Source organism: Mixophyes fleayi, chromosome 3 (genome assembly GCF_038048845.1).
Source record: "Mixophyes fleayi isolate aMixFle1 chromosome 3, aMixFle1.hap1, whole genome shotgun sequence".
In the NCBI taxonomy this organism is placed as follows: Eukaryota; Metazoa; Chordata; class Amphibia; order Anura; family Limnodynastidae; genus Mixophyes; species Mixophyes fleayi.
In genome coordinates, this window is record NC_134404.1 from 118022388 (window position 1) to 118040800 (window position 18413).

General features: G+C 36.9%; 1 protein-coding gene across 1 annotated transcript in view; it reads right to left on the reverse strand.

The window, feature by feature from the left end:
- Positions 1 to 4188: 4188 nt before the first annotated feature.
- The window catches only part of DLG1 (discs large MAGUK scaffold protein 1), a 150511-nt gene continuing 136286 nt past the window's right edge, over positions 4189 to 18413 (reverse strand). Inside the window, 8 exon segments of the mRNA XM_075202242.1 lie at positions 4189 to 5828; positions 6640 to 6731; positions 7761 to 7870; positions 7974 to 8146; positions 10090 to 10191; positions 14699 to 14749; positions 15932 to 15967; positions 16373 to 16414. Of these exon segments, the coding sequence (XP_075058343.1) occupies positions 5722 to 5828; positions 6640 to 6731; positions 7761 to 7870; positions 7974 to 8146; positions 10090 to 10191; positions 14699 to 14749; positions 15932 to 15967; positions 16373 to 16414 (713 nt within the window). The 3' untranslated portion in view covers positions 4189 to 5721.

Sequence of the window (18413 nt, forward strand, 5' to 3'; positions counted from 1 at the left end):
AACCACTGAACATAATGCAAGACTCAAGGGGGAAAGGCATTTCATCCTGGTTGGGACACTTACTAATCACTTTACATGCCAGTTAATGTATACAGGCCCAAACACAACCAACACTCAACGAAAAAAAACCCATAGCTCAGAACAGGCATGGTAATACTGCCTAGTTTGTACAATATAATATCCTCAAATGAAAATACAGAAGTAATGTGCAACAAATTAATCTCCATAGATCACCCCATATGTTGTTAAAAAAATGCTCATAAAGGCAGTAATTTGGTATCATGTGATTAGCTCAACATCTTTTGCAAAACAAGAGCAAATAATTATTAATTCTTTGATCTTTCTGAACAAGATAGAATCTTCGATCTAGCACAAAATCTGCTTCCATGGAGGATTATGCAAAGTTGACCACAGTCAGATGTGAGCTAAATATCCTATTTAACAGCTAGAGTGGAAACCACTCTCAGATGGTTAAACCAAACCTTTCACGACAAGTGCAACAAGAGACGGACAGATTATCTACCAGATTGAGAGCTAAATTATTTCTATGCAATATTGTAGCTACTAAACCCTAATTGTGTTATAACTTATGATCTTAAAGACTTTCAAAAAATATTAGAGATATGTTTAAAACTCCACATAACACTGCATCATCACTATTTAAACTCAACAATTTCTATTGCAAAGCTGATTGCCTCAGAAGACTGAAGTGCTGCAACCACACAAAGTTGTCTAAACAATCAGGGGTGAAAGCCAGCAATGCTCTGGGCCCAGACAGATTTGCTAATACTTTTAAGTGTTTTAGTAACATGTTTGTCCCCCATTTGGCCTCTTTGTTTAACAATAAAAGCAACCATTTTGCACAAATAAGCCCTGAAGGTCAAAATTATTATTCTAACAAGAGTAGGGAAAGATCAAACCAACTGCAGAAGCAACAGGTCTATTCCTTTGTTGAACACAGACAAGATTTAATCCCAAATCCTGGCAATATGAACATGGTACAGACACCGGATTCATAATGACTAATAAGGTTTTGTACCTGGGAGGCAGGTCAGAACTCCAAGAGAACCCCAGGCCTCCTGCTCTCTCTGGATATGGAGAAAGCAATATATGGAATTAAATGTCCCCTTATGCTCCATACCTTGTAACTATTCTGGGTTGGTGGAGACTTCCTTAGAAGTTGTTAAATACAAGCTTGGATTCTCCTACCAGTGAGGCATCACATCAGATATTTTTACCATAACTAATGGCACCATATAAGGTTGCACATTGTCATCTTTATTCTTTGCCTTCCAGCACATATTCAAACCTTTTTTTGGACATGGGGATGCAGCAATGACAAAAAAATATAAAAAAAAATTGTTTCCACAATAAATTCCACCAGATTTGGGCTCCCTGGCTTTACTTGTAACCCTTTCACCAGCCCCCTCCCTTTAAGTGTGCCCCCATTAGCAAGAGGCTCTTTTGTTGTCGGACCTTCGGAGTTATGCCCCTACCTGAGACAATCTGTAGTACTTCCCTTTGCACAACAATAAAAAATACCTCATCATTCTCAGATTAAAGTCATCATCATAAAACATACTTAATGAGGTTAAAAAAAAAAAAAGAAAAAAAGGACACCAGTCCATCAAGTTCAACCTATTTTAGATCTCCTGCAATCCAGCTCTTATATTTGAAATGGATCCAGATGAAGCAACCGCCAATCTGGTTAAATTGGGAAAATAGAAAATAAAAATCTCCTGATCCAATATTGCAATCCTATTTCTCCCTGAATTCACTACTGTCCTTCATATTAATTAACGGTCGTAACCCTGGATACCCTTTCCCGCTAAAAATTTGCCTAACCCTTTCTTGCACATATCAATTGAAGCTGCCATCACAACCTTCCCTGTAATATCTTGACTGCCCTTACTGTAAAGAACCCCTTCCTTTGCTGGTTGTGAAACTCTCTCTCCTCTAACCTTAGGGGGCGATCGCGTGCCTGTGTACAGTCCTAATGGTAAACAGTTCCCATAAAAAAAAATCTCTGTATTGACCCTTAATGTATTTGTACATAGTAATCATAACCCCTCTTAGATGCCTCTTTTCTAAAGTAAACATGCCTAAACTGGCTAACCTTTCCTCATAACTTAATGACTCCATACCCTTTATCAATTTATTCTCTGAAACCTTTCTAGTTCTAAAATGTCCTTTTTATAGAGTGGTGCCCAGAAATGTACTCCGTATTCAAGAGGAGGTCTTATAAATGATTTAAAAAGTAGCAAAATTACAATCCATTGCAAATATGTCCCTTTTATCAATGCCAATACTTTATTGACCTTTGCAGCTGCTGTGACATTGAGTACTTTTGCCAAGTCTGCTGTCTACAAGCACTCCCAAATCATCTTCCATTATAGACTCCCCTAAATTTATAGATTGAGTGCTTGTTTTTGATCCCTAAATGCATAACCTTACATTTATCCATGTTATGCTTCATCTTCCATTTGGCTGCCCAACCCTCCCAATTTATTAAAGTCTCTGTACAGAAACTACATCTTGCTCTGATTTTATTACCTTACATTGTTTAGTGTTATCAGCAAAAATGTACTTTGCTCTCTAAACAGTCATCAAGGTCATTAATAAATACATTAAAAAGGAGTGGCCTTAGCACGGACAAATTGTTTCCTAGGCCCAGTTCCCTTATTTTGTAAACCAACCACTTGTGTGGCACTGTATCAAAGGCCTTTGCAAAATCTATGTAGACCACATCTACTGTACCATCATGTTCTAAATTCCCACTAACTTCCTTGTAGAAACTAAATTAGTTTGACATTACCTATTCCTCACAAACCCATGTTGAGTCCCATGAATAATCTTATTGTGCACCAAGTAATCTTGAATACCATCCCCTAATATACCTTCCAGTAGATTCCTAACTACTGATGCCAGGCTTACAGGTCTAAATTCCCTGGTTGTGATCTTATTTCCTTTTTAAACAGAACCACATCTGCTATTCGCCAATCCCTTGGTACAGAGCCTGATTAAATTGAATTTATAAAAATTAAGAGTAGCGACTAGCTATTTCTGAGTTTATCTCCATAAGACCCTTGGGTGTATGCCATCTGGACCTGGAGCGTTATTTATCTTAATTTCATTCAGTTGCCTTTGGACTTCTTTCATAGTTAGTCACTTGCCTTTTAACAAACTAGCCAATATCACAATTGAACTACAAAGTAAGAGTACTGTATATGCGCAGCTCATTTCAATAAACATACCCCAAACCAAAAGAGTGCCAGAAACACAAATTCAAATGTTGGACTATGCAGTGAAAATATGCTAAGTTTTAGATTATAAGAGCTAAAAGCGTGTGGAAAGAGACTGCAAATTTGACTACCAGCAATTTCAGGCTAGTCTTGGACATTAATCAGTTATTGTAAAAGCTCCTAATTTTTTTCTTTACCTGCTTGAAATACAAAATAAGGCGAAAGACCACCGTACCAGGCATCCATAGTTTCATTATATCAAGCAAGAACCCTACAACTTTTTATGATCATTTGACATTTATCAGGTCTAAACTATTGCCCAGCAATTCATTTATGCAGGAAGATCAGGTCACTCAATGCAATAGCCAAACAGCTGGTTCTGTGGTCAACTTTCATCACAACAGTTCATATTTAGCATAGTCATAGATAACACATCACACCCTAATGCAAACTATGTATGATCAGATTAATCAGCATGTTCAATAAAAAAATGTTCAGTCCAGATTGGATTTTTAGCAAATAAACCATTTTTCGTTTTTTTGCTATACACACAAAGCAATGTTGGACCAATTTGGTTGCTCTGGCCATTTGGGACACTGATTTAGGTAATTTGGGAGGAGGGGGGGACCTTAACTGAATAACTCCAATTTTAACTTTGATTACTAAAATCAAGTGTATCAAATTTCAGTGTGATAACACAAATGCTCAAGATTGTTTAAAATACGCTTGGGAAAAAAAAAAGTTGTCAGATTTTTACAGGGGACTGTGCTTTGTACTTAACACTTGTTGACAAGTTTGGCAAAATAAGCATTTACAAAGAAAATGATAATACAAATAGATGGCAACACATAGCTGCTGAGAAATATAAACAAGCAGACAAAGATGCAAAGAAAATGCAATTTTAATACAGAATTTTAATTAAATTATGACACATTCCACACATGTACATTGTTCGATAAAATTTTATTAGCTGTTCTCCTCTTTCTGACAAATGGAATGAATAATGCTGCTTGTTCATCACAAACTAATGTTCCTTTAGTAGACCTTTAATGAGGCTGTCAGAAGCATATATATTTTTTGTATAAACAATTCCAAAAAACAAGCAAAGGATTAGTACCAAACAATGTAATTCTTCAAGACCATAATTTGCATTGAAACTTCCTCCTTTTAACATAAATTGGTGTGAATGTAAATACGGGTGTCATGGACATGGTACATGCAGCTGAAGTGAAAATGCACATAAAAACTCAGGACCAATATAGCTAAAATATCACACGGGGTAAAACATGCACATTACATAAAAATAACACACCAGGGACTCTTCAGAAGAGAGGAGAACACGCCTAGATTTAGTTAAGCAGCTAACCTTCCTTAACTCTGCATTAATTAACACAGCCACCAATGTAGTGTTCAAAAATCATGTGGAAGGAAGATCCAATAGACTTCATACTTCTTCCGAAAGAAAAATATTGGAGGTGATAAAGAGAAAAATATATATTTTTATATTTATATATGCGCGTGTGCAAGAAAAGTACTCATAGTTAGAGTTTAAAGAAAGTTTAATATATATTTTATTATAACAAAATAGGCAGTTATTGTGGGTAAAATATTAAAATCTGTCCTCTTAAGAATAAACATTAAGTCTATGAATCCAATTCTGCAAGTGAGATGAAGACATCATGTGTTCTTCTGTAGTGTCTATATACATGACTGGACCTTCAAGAGGCTATATTAATTACCTGAAGTTTTGCTCTCATTTAAAAAGGTGATCCACATCAAAAACATTGTTAGACATTTTAAATTGTGTTACCTGTACATGATTAAGTTAAAATAGAATGCCTAGCAACAATGCTGTAAAAAAAAAAAAAAAAAAAAAAAGACACCCTAAAATTTATTTTATAACAATGTCAATGAATAATTGAGGTTAACCCCTCCATTGCTGGCCATTACTTAAAGCAGAACGCAGATCCAAGAATGGTATTCACTGAAGCTGCAACCAGGCAATGGATTTCAAAAGGAATAAACATCTGCTTATGTAGAGAGCCATATCAAGTCAAAACAGTATAGAGAATGAAATGCACAGGCCAAACCATGCTATTAAAAGAGAATTGTGCAAAGATGCTCACAATATTGTAAGTTAAGACCACTTATTTATTTTCTTGAAAACTGTCTATAAAGCTTTTTTTCTTAAAATGTGTGTCATTTTCCCTTAAACATTAAGGAATTTTGTCCACTTATTTTCTTAACCTTTAATAACTGGTCCGGCCGTTCCCAAAAAAAAAGAGGGAAACAAAACATAAGTAAAATGGTAACAAAACAATTGTGACATCATTAAAATGATTTAGATAAAATATGAAAGGAACGGCAGCAAATAAGTGGCTAGAACAGTCCCATAAAATGAGTCTGTTCGTATGGGAGAAGGTACAGGGTGTCATGAATGGGCGGCGACGGGGGCTCTGAACAGAGTGCACTTTATGTCTCATAACTTCTCTTTTGCAGGAACCCAGATATAGGTGCTGGACTGTTCTTCTATTATCTGTTTCACTTGATTGTAGATTTCCTCCAGTGTGTCTCCCTGCACAATTGCTTAAATATAAAAAAACAGACATATGAAATGTCCTAAATTCATTAAAAAAAACACATTTGTCCAATCATATTGCTTCTAAAAGCCAGATTTTTCAGATGAGTATGAACTCAAGAATGCGTATCTCTACCTAATAGTGATTGGCCCTCCCTTCTGTATATGGACAGGCACCTCCATGTGCTGCCAAGACATTCCTTCCATAAGTGACTGTTCACTATGATATAGTACAATTAAAATCAATAAAAAACTAGTTTTACAACTCAGAACAAGCCAAAGTGGAGGGAGTGTGTGTATAGAGAAGGGGTGTAGCCACATGATAGCCTAAAAAAAGCCTATACATTATACATATATCCAACAATACTCATATGCGCACATCTACCCAATTAACAAAACATACAAACAACTAAGATAGTGTAGATATTTTTCTAAAAGCACACACATTTATTATAGTATGAATGAGCCATAATTATTGCTATAAAATATCAACATGGGTAGGGTGTGCGATGAGTATTGGTGGATATAGGTCAATGACATAGTACATTATAGCATGTCAGACAACATGGTGAGGACAGGAGGCAGTCAGCATAGCAGATTATTACTATCCAGCTTTGGCTTTGTGCAATCTGCTAAATATGCTGTTCTATTAAAAGAAAAGAAACAATAACTGCCCTCAGTCCATATATACCAACATTATATTGAAGAATCCAACAAGGCAATAAAATTAGAAATGCACAAAATGTTCGATATGCCCAGTTGGGCCTATTCCCCATGGTAAGTGGACATGTCCTTTAAGCATACAAAAACACAACAAACCTGTAAAATGTTCTGTGAATTCTTGCTCCAATTTCATAGCTCTCTCAAAAGTCTTGCGTGCTTGGTCTTCTGTTAGACGTTTGTTCATTTCCCTGTTTAAATGCAATTAATATGCAATCTATTAATATATTTTTGGCATAAACTCTATAAAAAATAAAATTGAATGTTGCAATTCCGCAAACTAATACATTATATGTAGCTTTAGGATTACTGAGCCAATTACTCAAAAAAGTTCGTTATAAAGGACAGTAATTCCACAAACTGATTTGGTGACTTGCTGGTTATAACGATATTTTTTACAGCAGGCCCCTGTATAACTACAATGATTCACCCCAAATCCATCGGTACCGCAACATCGCGGATTTCCCTTCGCAACCCTATGGAGTTCGCACGGAAATCCGCGATGTTGCGGTATTGGGACTCGTGCAGCCGTAATCACGGACCGAAAAGCTAATTAAATGTCCCACAGTGTCTAGTCTGCCCATTTTTAATCATAAACATCTCTGACCTTATTTGGCGCTTAGATTTTTCAGATTTAGCATATGTTTTTAGCCTAAACCACCTCTGTTGGAAGGTTATCCACCTCTGTACGACCCTTGGGGTAAATTAATTATTCCTCGAATTTCCCCTAAACCTCTCAAGCCACAATTTTAGTGCATACCCTCCTTTACTAATATTTTCCTCTGTAAAACACTTCCTTATTGAACCATGTTAAAATAGTTGATATATTGGAAAACTTCTATTATATCCCCCTATCCTGTAAGCTATACACAGAGGTCTTTTAGCCTTTCCTGGTAGATATTGTGATGTAGACCATGCTTCATTTCAGTGACCCTTCTTTGCAAAATCTATAATTTATTTATGTTTTTATGAAGATCTAGCCTCCAGAAGTAAACACCGTATTCTAGGCGAGTTCTCACCGACGATCGATAGAATGACATTCGCCATTTCCTTCCTGCACTGTTGTCAACCTTTAAACAGCAATTCCTAGAGCATTTCGCTCTTCAAATGTTGCCATTGTGACAGCATTTTTGTGACCCAAGTGCATGATTTTGCATGTTTAAGCATTGAATTAGAATTGCTCCACTATTAAACATTTCTGATAAATCAATAATGCTTACATTATATTTTCCACAGATTTGGGCTTGATAAAGATAGAGACTGGATAGAGCTGAGCTATCTGTAATCTTTTAATTGCATTGCCAGAAACATCAAGTATGCAGTGCTTGCCCTGAAACACAGAGGAAGAAAAAAAAAAAGAAAAGGAGCTGGTTAAAAACTTGGAACCAGAAAAGATATTGCTTATAAAAAGGTGCAGTTTGATAAAATCTTACCCGTTCTGCCACCTCCTTTACAGACTGTACGCTTGTGCCATAGAGATGATTATTGTATTGCCCAGCTTCAATGAACTTGTGGTCTTGAATATCTTTTTCCATCTGCTCCCGGGAAGTGACAAAGTGATAATCTCTCCGATCCACTTCATAATCCCGTTTTGGTCGAGTGGTGTCTGAAAAGTAAATTCCAAAAACCTAAATAAAATATAATGGCTGATGCGGATTGCGAGAAGTAATGGAAAAAACATGTCCGTACATGTCTCACATTAATTGTTATTCAGGCTTCATCACTGAATCACACTCAGATCGTTTGCAGACAAGCCTCTGTGATTTGTAAATGGAATGCAATGCAAGTATGCTGTTGGCAAGAGATCAATTATTCCCCATGCTGCCTCACAAATGGTGTTCCAATAGGCAGGAACAAAAAGTATGACATGGAAAGATGCAGACACCATTTCCTTGTGGCCATTTCTGTATCTTATATCGCTGCTGTCTGTATGAACAGCCTACATGACACAGAATAGGGATGAAAAGCTCTCTAGCTAGCAGTATATGCACATCACATTCTGGTAAGCTTCTAAGCTAGAAAATCTTGGTCCTCTGCTGTTCTCAAGCTATACCTCTTCTCTTGGAAAACTATTAAGCTCCTTTAGATATCATCTCTATGCTCTCCAAATTTCTCTCCATCTGTGTTGTACCGCGTTACCGACTGTCTTTCTGCTAATACCCTCATTACTGGCCTTCCCAAAATCAGCCCTCACCCCTACGATCTATCCAGCATGCAGAGGCTAGATTGATTTTCCTTGTAAATATTTTTTTTTTTTCTGCTGAGCCACTCTATCAGTCTCTACATTGGTTGCCTGTTTTCACTGAATCCAATATAAAATACTTCTACCTACATAAAAATCATCAACAAAACTGCACCGACATACATCTCCTCACTTGTCTCAAAATATCTACCAACTTGACACCTCTGATCTGCGTCTCTCATCCACTCATTACATGCTTCCAATTCCGGTTAGAGGACTTTTATCCAGCTTCACCCACTTTATGGAATTACTCCTGTCACACAATAATACTTTCCTCTTGTCTTCAAACTTTCAAGCATTCTCTGAAAACCCAGCTCTTCAGGCAAACTTATAATATTCATTAATCACCCTCCTTTACACAGTTCACACAGAATTATAACCCTCTGACCAACATTGCTGTGACTGGATCATATGGCCCCATAGGGATTCTCTCTCTTCATTCTGGCTGGACCAATATGCAATGTGTGGAACTTGACCTCATGTAAAACTCTCATTGTCCTATCGATTGTAAGCTTGCGAGCAGGACCCTCTTATCTCTCTGTCTAAATTGCAGAGTATTGTTTTATTACGGTGTTTGCTCCTAATTGTAAAGCGCTTCAGAATTTGCTGGCGCTATATAAATAAATGATGATGATCCCTTATTGGAAAATGTTTACAACACCGAGTTGGATAACTCTAAAGCAGGCCTGTCCAACCTGCGGCCCTCCAGATGTTGTGAAACTACAATTCCCAGCATGCCCTTCCAGCTATTAACAGGTTGTCTACTGGCAAAGCATGCTGGGGCTCGTAGTTACCTGGAGGACTGCAGGTTGGACGGCCCTGCTCTAAAGTATAGAGAAGTATGGGTATTTTCAGTGAAAGACTTTAGTGAAGTCATTTTAAATTGTGTTGCAACAAATTTGAAAGAATTTAAGGTTTATGGCATAATGTGAAATAGGTGTACACAGTATCCCTAATCTAAACATGCACTCAAAATATGGTTCCTTTTGACAAAAAAAACTCTGGAATACCAAACAAAATCACTAATTTGGTCAAATTTATGATTATTATTAAGCAAGTGAGGCTTAAAATGATTAAATCATATGTGCATATGGCTGAAGTACAAGCATCTGGCTGAACCAAAATCTTGATAGATGTCACATTGCAAACAAAATCCTTAATTCCATACATCCCTAGTATTTAGGTATGTTTTAAACATTTTCTTCAATTATTATAGTCAACAACCTTTTTCTGTCATTTCCAGTATGAAAGTGGATATCTTTACAGACAGAAAACATCTTATAGTTATGAACTATGGAATTACTCACGTGGGACACAAGACCCAAACTTTTCTGGAAATTCAGAGATCAGGTCATCATTAATTCTGTCCTTCATTGGGCCTAAAATAATTACTGGTCGGGAGTAATTGACTAAAAAGGAAAAGGGAGAGGTTTAGAATCCATACAAAGGGTTAATGTGTGTACATTCAATTTTTTTATATAAAGACTGGAGCAGAGTAAATCAGGCAAGAAATTGAGTAAATACAGTAGTGTTAGAAAGTTTGAGCATCCTTCGGAATTTCTCCATACATGTGACCCTTCATTATGTTCAGACATTCATATAAAGACAGAAAAATAAAGGGAACCCAATAAAATCAAACCACATAAAAGGATTTATTTTTCATTCATTTATTGATCAAAATGATCCAACATTAAATTTCTTTGTAGGAAAGTTTGTGAATCTATGCTTTCAGGATCACACATTTATGGTAATTGTTGACCAGAGCCGCACATCAGCTTGGTGCAATTTTGGACAATTGCTGCTTACAAAACTTCTTCCACTCATGGATGTTAGTGGCCTTTCTTACATGAACATCCCACTTCAGTTCTTCCACAAAATTTTGATTGGATTAAGATCTGGGCTTTGAATTTCTTCTGCTTCAACCATTTCACAGACTGCATTGTTTGTTCATGGTTGTTGTCTTACTCCAAGATCAACCCTTATGGACAGGTACCCCGACAGTCTTCTGTTGAATTTGTTCGTACAATCCAGAATTCATAGTTCCAATGATGGCAAGTTATCCTGGTCCTGTGGCATCAAAACATGATACTACCACTACCGTGTTTCAAGGTTGGGATAAGGTTTTTATGTTTGAATGAAGTGTTTAGTTTTCTCCAAATATAGCTTCTCATTATAGACAACAATTTCTATTGTAGAGTCATCCTTCCACAGAATATAGTTTCAGTAGACTTTTGGCTCATTTAGGTGGTCTTTTACAAACTTTAAAAAGGAAGCAATATTCTTTACTTGGAGATTATTTGCTCTCTCCTTGCTATTCTCCCATGCACACTGTTCATGGATCAAACACTGAATAAGAATACTCACATTAGTCAGTACAAGATAGTCCTGCAGATCCAATTCATGCTACCCTGTTGTTGTTTGAGTCCATGAAAATTATATACCTTGCTCTTGGAATGATGTATGTTGGATGACCACTCCTGGAGAAAGTAACAATGGTGGTGAATTTTCTCCATTTGTACACTGTCAGGTAGAGAGTGAACACCAAAGTCTTTAGAAATTGTTTTGTAACCTTTTCCAGAATGATGTACATTGAAAACGCTTTCGGAGATCCTCAGAATTCTCCTTTGTTCAAGGCATGGTATGTGTTTACATATCTGTATGGTGAAGAACTAGATTTATGTTTTTTAAATATGACAGGGCCACAAAATCTTTCATCTGATTTTCATCCAATAGATTAACACTCTTGACTAATTATCTGAACTGAAAAAGTATATAATTTGTGTTATTTGACTTATTGGCTTCTCTTTATTTACTTTTATGAATTGGAACAAGAATGAAATATGTGCAGATCTGCATCTCTTGCTCGCCCTGCTCCTACTTATGGCTGCTGGTGACTTCTCACCCAATCATGGCATTCGTGAAATTCCCACCATCTGCTCACACTCCTTATCCCACCCTAAAAAATTTCTGCTCTACTGCACCTTCCCAGTCATACCCTCAGAACTCTTTGTTTTCCTTTGAAGGTCACACTGTCCATCTCTTTTCTCTACTGCACCTTTCTGTTACTGTCACTTATCACCCTCTAGGTCCAGTTTCCCAATTCCTTGGCAACCTTGCTGCTTGGCTTAATTATTTCATAGCCTTTGACCTGCCTACTCTCCTACTAGGTGATTTTAACTCCACTGACAACCCTATTGTCTCTGTTGCCCAAAAAAAAATTCTTTCACTTATTTCCTCCTTTGGTTTCTCCCAGTGGATACTCCATTGACCTGGTCTTTCACTGTTTTTGCTCTAGTTTCTCCAACTTGGCCTTCCAGCTCTCCCACCACAACCCCCTTTCCTTCAGCTTCACCTTACATCATCCCCCCTGCACCCAAATACACATAGCGACCCTCTTGAAGCCCATCCACTTCTCATTCCTTTAAAACAACTACTCTCTCCTGCACTGACCAGGCTGTTACTTTCTACAACAATATACTCACTGCAGCCCTAGACAATGCAGCTTCAGTCACCAAATATAGTCAAACATAGCACACCAAGCAATCTTGCTACCTGCAAAAGTTCTCCCGCACTGGTGAGCACCATTGTAGGAAGTTTCCCTGTTATGTAGACCTCCTCCACTATAAATTTCCCGTCATCTTACAAAACTGCTTTCACTTGCCAAGCAAACATATATCACGTTTCTAATATCTACCCAGTTTTCCAATTCCTGTCATCTGACACATTCAGTTTGCTTCTGTCCCCCTTTCAACTTAACAGTCCATGATTTTGCTACCTACTCCAAAAAGACAAAAACAACATCATATTTCCTTATGCTAAATCCTGCTTACCTTACCCCACCCACCTCCTACAGACCCCATCCCACCCTCAATTAACTTTCTTCAGCAATCGAAGACTGAGGGGTATATTCACTATGCTGCGGTCCCATTGAACTGCCAATTCCCGGCGCTTTGAATTCATTTTTTAAACCGGCACTTTTATTAAAGCCAAAGCCCATCGGGTTTTGTCTTTAATAAAATTGCCATTCGAAGAAAAGGACTTCAAAGCAATGGGAATTGGCAATTCTACAGAACTGCAGCATAGTAAATATACCACTAAATCACTGCAATCATTTCATCACCTCACCTACAACCTATTCCCTGGACCCTATTCCATCCCAACTGTTCCCTTTCCTCCACTCCATGCCAACACCTCTTCACACACTGTATCTCCACTAGCATACTTCCAACCTCTTTAAACAATTGCTCATCTCACCACTGCTAAAAAGAACAAAGAAAACAACCAAAACATCTCTTATCCCACTATCTCTCTAAGTGCCGCTACTTGAGCAACTAGTGTATAACCTATTTCACTTTCTCTCCTCTGGCTTCCGTCCCCAACATTCCACTGTGACTGCACTCACAAAAGTGATCATTGATGTACTTACTGCAAAGTGTGAGGGTCACCTCTCCTTACTCATCTTACTGGACCTTTGTGCTGTTTTCGACACGGTTGTTCACCCTATTGACCTGCACACCCTTCACTTAATTGGCCTTTGTTACACAATCTCTGGATCACTTCTTACCTCATGCACATCCTCCACACTATCTGTTGGGGTCCCTCATGGCTCTGCTTTTCTAACTGTACAACACTTTTGGGGAACTAATTTGCTCATTTTCCCTCCATTACAAAACCCAAATTTACCTTTCTTCCCCTGACCTCCTGGCTTCTGAATAAACTTGTGCAACCATCCCTCTACCTTTTCCATATGGATGTCCCAACGCTACTAAAACAGAATTCATCATCTCCCCCACCATCAATAACACCACAATTTTCTCAGTCTCGTCAGCCAGCAGCCTTGGTGTCGCACTCAACTTCCCCCTCTCTGCTTTATTGCTCACATCTGGTCTCTCTCTCAGACCATGTCACCTCCAGCTTTGAAATATTGTCAGAAAATGTTCTTTTTTTACCCAAGATGATACCAAAGCACTTATCCTCGCTCAACTCCAGCCTTTATTACTGCAATCTTCTCCTGGCATTTCCCTCACTTCAATCCTCTGGTAACAATCTCTCTCTCCTGGTACTTGATCACGGAATTCTCTATTACGCCTGATCAGACTCTCCCAGCAGTGTACAAATCAAAACCATCTCTGAAAACCATTATCTTTATTAAGGTTTACTCTACTCCCAACTATACTATCCACACTAAATAACTCACAAATCGTACCCACTCTAAATCACACTCATTCTTATTTTAGCTCTGTCCTCTTCCAAGTAGAATGCAAGCTTTCTCATGAGTAGGTCATCCCTACCCTTGGATTTCATGTCTGCATTTATATTGGCTACCTTGTATGTCCCTCTTTCAGGTATGTCCTGTTTTCCCCACTGTGCAATGATGAGCACTGTGGCTCCTTACAAACCAAGAATAATAATTTAAGGTCACATTTCTGCAGAGGTTGTGGCTTAAACAGTCATTTTTAAGGTTGCAGAAGTAACAAGGTTGGGAATCTTGGCACAACCTGATCTCTTCCTGGTCTCCCATGGTGAGAGGATATAATAAACTACACTCAACAGTCTCTTTAGGCACATGAATGGGAGGGTTTTCCATGGGTCTGCCTGGTGTTTTTGTAATCTATGGCAAAAATGAACCAGAGACTCTACTTTGATTAACCATGAGGCTGGCCATCCTGACATGACCAGGTTTCAAACACTTAACATATAGTCTTAAATGTGCTGGGAAAATGGCCACAGATTTTAAAGAAATACAGGGCTCAACAAATCCCAGGTCCCTATGGCACTGCTTTCCATGTGTTTATTAACATGCGAAAAGCTCAATAAAAGCTGATGGGTGTGGACGAGTCCATAACGATTGCTCTAACAAAAAGCAGGTCGGAACATTCTGGGAAGCATAGACAGTATATACACGCTTTCACAAACCTTCTTGCTGATTGACTGGTTCATATGATAAAACATACTCTTCTTGACCACCTGACAAGAAAAAAGTGCTGTGAGGACACAAGACCTAGACTGTATATTTACAAGTCAATATTTATTGTACAGGTAAATGCTGTGTATGGAGAGAGAACGATGTGACAGATCATAGTAAACGTTTATGAACACAGACTACACATTAGCAAAATATTAATACCATAATATAGTTATTAAGCCTGATATCTATACAACCTAACTCCATTATGTTTTGTTCTTTAAAAATAAGAAAGGATTTTCACATGCAATTAAGTTTGAGCTTTGTGACCAATAAATTAGCATGTATTTGTCATGAAGTTCCAAATCTAGATTAGAATTACAAGAGATACTTACCATGAAAGGATCTGTAATGAAAACTCATTTGGAAGACTAATTTATAATAAAATCTCAAAATTCCATACAAAATGCACAAGGAAATGAATCACCATTTTAAAATGTTTAACTTAAAACAAACATCAAAAGGTTCGATATAACAAAATACTATATTGACGAAAAGTAACCATTAAGAAGCACATCACAAACAGCACGGTCAACATGCTTTCACCATTAAACATACGGGATAAAAACCAACCTTAAAAAAATAAGTACTTTCAAAAATAGAAAACTGCTGGTTGATGGTAACTCAAACATTAAACAAACGTGGCCATATTGCAACAGCATACACTTGTATGTGTGTAACATTGTTAACGCTATTGTTACATATGACAGCTGTTCGTATAAACATTCTGATTAATTTTTACTGTCAGAAGACCTAAATTTCAGCTATTATCCCATCTTTACTCAATTTTACAAACTCTTAAATTACATCTGCTTCATCAAAAGGTTACGTGAATTCTGTAAGTCAGGTAACGGCTTCTTACTTACACCATCCTTCCAAAAAAACAAATAACCAGGGCATTCAAGACAAAACATGCAGCTGTGATGGGAAGCAACTCAAATTATTCATGCAGAGAGATCCACAGGCAGAATTAAGAAACTTTAGAAACCTCAATGCCAGCTTCCAGAAATAAGTCCGATATTAAATATGCATTGTGCTTAAAATATATAAAATTGTTTGAAATTATTTCCAATGCTTATATAATGTTGCCACAAGAACAACTTCAGTTGGTACAAAAGGGATACGAGGACAGCATGTTGAGGTTTCCAAGTATATCAGGAATATAAAGTATTAGTATAATAGACCTTGTGAACATCCATACTCATCTGTAATCAAGATTACTTTCATGTTAGACAGCAGAAAAAAAAAAAAAAGAAATTGAACATAAAAACAATTTCAAAACCTTCAGGTTTTTTTTTTTATCGTCATAAAACCAGTATTAAGAAAAGTAATTGCGGTAAAACAAATGTTTATATGAAACTTCCACTATGTAGTTGTGAAGAGTATTGCAAAAGATATTTATTGCAGAATTTCATAACAGATTAGCAAAGAAATGTTGTATACACTGACATTCTAAAGATGTACTGGAGTGAGCTGAATATTGGCACTGGAAAACAAACAAGTAAGAGACTTAATATCAGTTGTGCAGTGCTCGGACATGAAAAACCAGAAAGGGTGGGAGAGAGTAGTGTGAGATAAGACACAATCAGTCCTTAATAAGAAAGCAAGAAGCATAAAACACTTACGGTAACTACTTTCACTATCGCTGGCATTAGAGGTTACATGTTCTGAAATGCAACAATGGGGGAAAATGGAGGGATAAACATTACATGGGAACAAAAGAAAAATGTGAAATATTAATGTAACAAAAATAAAGTTTACATTGTTGTTAACAGAGGAAAATGAATTTATGGAATCACACATACAATAGTTGAAACAGATATGGAGCCAGGAATTAAGCCCTTATTGCTCAGTGCAAGAAAAGGAGAATATATTTTATGTTTCTGGGAATCGTATCTGTTTAAGATACTTACATCTATTACCAACATGTTTTTTCCTTGTTACTAGCTTACTATTAAGAAAATAGTAAACATGTGCCAAATAAAATGTGCTCTAATAAACAGGCCTATGCGGGAAACCAGAAGGCCCAAACTGAAGTATATGGGCCCATTCTGAATGAACTTTCAATTAATTCATTCTAATTATATTTGACCTACATTTTTGTTTTATTTAAAAAAAAAAAAAAAAAAAAAAAAGAGAACTGAATAAAAATATGTTGGTGTATAAATGTTAAACTGAGGAGAATAATTGAAAAAAACCTGCAGGGACCATTATTTTTTTTCCCCATGCAAACAGCATGTTATTTTTAAAAGTTTTACTTGTGCCAAAATACAGTTTAAACAGTCTTACTCTATTCACAGACACCCCCTTAACATCCCAGGTATAAACACAGGTGTACCGCCCCCATAAGTTAGTGCCTATTTTTGTGTATTTGCCAGGTCTAACAGCCTGGACAAATTGTAATGTGGGAGCAGCACAAAGTCAGGGGAATTGATGACAGCCGGTTGGATAACAGGACTGTGGCTTGTCCCATCAGCTGTTACACCTCTAGACTCTGCACAGATCACATTCAAAATGTTCCATTCTGTTATGCCAAGAAAATACATCCACATGATGTGTCAGACTGTACGCGACTACCAATAGGTATAAATCCTGGGGTATGGACCAAATTAATCTGATGGTTTTGATGGTAAGATGGTTAAAAAAAGGTTCCATTTAAAATTGTATGAAGTTATATTTAACCAAGTTAAAGTTAGTATCTTATATAATCGGCTATAAGGGCTTCAGACTTGCTCCTTGCAGGTTTCATCAATAGCATTTCACACAGACAATCTGTATATAGATCTTTCAAGGGACTTGGCAGAATTAGGGGTCCTTGACACAGAAGACACCTTAATGTCAGGTTACAAAACATATTAGTGCTTTACCATGTAAAACATTTGGATGGAACATGGTGAGTAGATTATATTTTAAAGATTTAGTTTAAATCGGAAGTGTAACATCAAAAGCTTATGATGACAAATCATTTCTAGTGACACCACTTAGGTCTCGTAAACAATTACATGCTTAATAGTTGTGGTTTCATATTAAAGTCGCTTGGCAGATATGAAAAATTGAATGCACTGGCTAGACCTTCTGTAAACGGGGAAAATTAATTTTAACAGGTACAGTTGCTTGCAAACTGTTTGAAGATTATGATAGGCTTCATTATTTCTGTTTAAAAAAGTTAATTGTAAGCAACACTATCATGATAGAAAGTGAACATCTTTGCATTTTGTTTAATTTGCTTGCTCAATAAAGCAAAAAAAAAAAAGTTATTTTCCAGATAATGTAATGTCCAAGAAGCAGCCCTTTTTATTGTACTTTTGACACATTACTGTGTGCATGATTGGTCTTCACACAGAAAAGATCCACTGGATCAACTGGAAATACAAATGTCCAGCAAGCATCTTTCGCAAGCCGTGTGGAGACATATACAAAAAGTTTATAGTAACTCCATTTAGTTACTTGATGTGCTTAATCACTAAATATGAGCACAAGATCAGCACAATTATTAAGTATGGTCATTGCTAGGTTCCATACAATTACTATCATGAACATGTAACTTAAAAAAACAAAAACAAAAACACATATGATTACTAGCTTTTCCCCCAAAAAACTAGGTTAGTAATCACACAGGGAGAGAGAGAAATGTGACACTAGAGAGCAAAAGTAAAAAATTCTTAA